The 2,563-nt window shown below is 30.2% G+C and overlaps 1 protein-coding gene across 1 annotated transcript in view; it reads right to left on the bottom strand.

Moving 5' to 3' along the window:
* HSD17B4 (hydroxysteroid (17-beta) dehydrogenase 4) overlaps positions 1–2,563 on the bottom strand; it is a 104,253-nt gene that overhangs the window by 40,287 nt on the left and 61,403 nt on the right. Inside the window, 1 exon segment of the mRNA XM_012659542.1 lies at positions 1,503–1,574. Coding sequence (XP_012514996.1) covers positions 1,503–1,574 — 72 coding nt within the window.

The following is a 2,563-nucleotide window of genomic DNA, read 5'->3' as shown; positions in this document are numbered from 1 at the left end:
AAAGAAACAAGTGGGAATAAAGGTATAAACCACATGAGGGCAGCATTTGTGGCTATTCTGCTCACTACTATGTTCCTCAGCAATTAGAATAGTACCTGGTACCAAAAAGGACTCTAATGAATGTTTATTAAATTAATTAATGAATCAGTGAATACATTATGTGAATGAAGAATTTAGCAAACAAGTAATGAATGAATAAGTCAGCTGTCCCTCTATTTACTGACTGATTTACTAGTCAGAGTTTGAGTATTAGCTCTAGCTCTAGAAAACTAGAAATATGATTTTGAATTGCATACTAAAGAAAAATATATTTAGAACAAAAAATAAGGAAATGAATGGTAATTTGTATTTAAAATAAGATTTTTATCTTTATCATATAGGAAACAGGATATCTAATTTCGTCTATACTTTATCTACAAATTCTAATACATTATGACCCATTATCAAGTTGTAGTTGAATAAATGGAATAAATCAAGAGAGAATAATAAAAATTAATGCGAGATTTCTGTAGGACTTTTGTTTCGTGATATGTTACATTTGGTACAATGGCAAGAAAACTAAAAGAGAACCAGGAGAATTGTAGCAAAACGTTGGCCAACATCTGCAATGACAAATACGAAAACCTAAAAAAAGAAGAGGGAGTAAGAAGAAGAGGAAGAGAAAAAGGAAGAATAGAGGAGGAGGAGGAAGAGAGAGAACATACATAATAACTAAGAGCATCAAAAATGTTCTCAATAGATTATTAAGTAAAAACAAGGCAAATTCTAAAACATATGCAATATAACCTATATATCTACAACAAAAATTATATAGCCTGTATTTCAGATATCAAACAATATTAAATTTACCACTGTTCTTTATTTCCAAAATTAAAAATATCTATTTATTTTGTTCTTAAACTTTAACATAAATTTTAAGCAATGTATATTTACCTTATATTTAATTACTAGTATTTCAACATTTATTAAATTATTATCATCTTTTGTTCCCACTGCAAACAAAGTAGCTATAAACCACATTATAAGTTCATTCAAGTCTAGAATTTATAAAAGCACAAGTCTAAGAACCTAACTACCATTTATAAGAATAATTCAGTGGTCAAACATGTTCCAAGTTCCAAACAGCTAACATAGAAAAGAATATCCACAACAGCCTAATTACCAATTGAGGGCTATCTAATATTCCTTCCTGCCAAAAACATACTCCAGCAAGCTTCATTCTCCACTACATTCTCCATACAAGACACATTTCTCATCTGTGTGCTCTGGTTATATTGCTGTAAACCCACTGAAATGCCCTGCTCTCCCAGCCCTATCCCAAGTCTACTTTCTTCTCCCTCTCCTCCCTTATTTTTCTTAAAGAGTTTTAAAATGTTTATCTTGTTTTCTTACAAACTGGAAAACAAATACAAATTTATTAGACAACTTCTATGGTGAAGCATTATGTTACATACAAAGCCTATCAATCTAACAATTTAATATAAGAACTGTAAATGAGTTACCATCCATAAGAATTACTACACCAGATCCTTTATCTAGGACATCAGCAACAACTGCTTCACATTTTAATTTTCCTAAAATGAAAAGTAAAAGAAATAAGTAGACAATTTTAAAGACCAAAAATTACTACATTAGGACACGAAAGAATTTAATATAATTTTTACTGTAAGGTCAGCAAAACTAAAAAATTATGGCTTGAAATAATTTTCCTTAAATCACTGGAAAAAATAATTCAACAATAAAAGCAATCAGAATATCTGAGTCACTAAAAATTTGAAACACCAATATTTCTGATAAATCAGATTTTTTAAAAAAATAATCATTTTCAATGTCAATGATTCCTCTTGGTCCCTTTTCACTCTGTCATTCAACAAACATTTGTTGAACACATAAGCAATACCATTTACTCCATTCTTTCTCAAATCTCTCTCCACTGACTCAAGAGACATTGTTTCTAATCACTCTGTTCTTTTGTGGATTATTTTTCCCATCTTTTAACGGGTGATGTCTTGATAGATTATCACTGTCAGGGGATGAACTCATCAACTTTCTCCCAAAACCTGCTTTTCTCTTTTGTTCTCTATACGAATGAATATTACTATCCATCCAGCTGCCAAGCCAAACACTTGAGCATCATCCCTGACTCATAAAATAGAGAGTCAGCACATGGCAAGACTTAAGGACGTGGGAATTGACAGATGCTACATAATACTAAAAACTTGTTACTTCATCTTGAAGTCTATGGATAGCCATGTGGCGTTTTAGAGAGGTGGCAAACACATTTGCAGTTTGGAAAATAAAAAAAGAAGATTTACTAAATAAGAAAGATATTATTGAGATAAGTAAAAATGATTATTAAGGCAGACTTGGTTTTATTTTCTCCAAAAGAAAACAGGAAAGAAATTAATTATAAGAAATTCTGTATCTATTTGCTTTATGAAAATCAGAATCAAGACAAATACCTTAGAAAAGAATGAAAGAAAGAAAAACAATAATCATGGAAATTATAACTGATTATATACAATCACTGAATACAATCACTAAGTTTAGAACACACATAAAC

Source organism: Propithecus coquereli, unplaced genomic scaffold (assembly GCF_000956105.1).
Source record: "Propithecus coquereli isolate 6110/MARCELLA unplaced genomic scaffold, Pcoq_1.0 Scaffold62, whole genome shotgun sequence".
Classification (NCBI taxonomy): Eukaryota; Metazoa; Chordata; class Mammalia; order Primates; family Indriidae; genus Propithecus; species Propithecus coquereli.
Note: the sequence above shows the minus strand (reverse complement) of the source record. Positions and strands in the feature narration are given on the sequence as shown.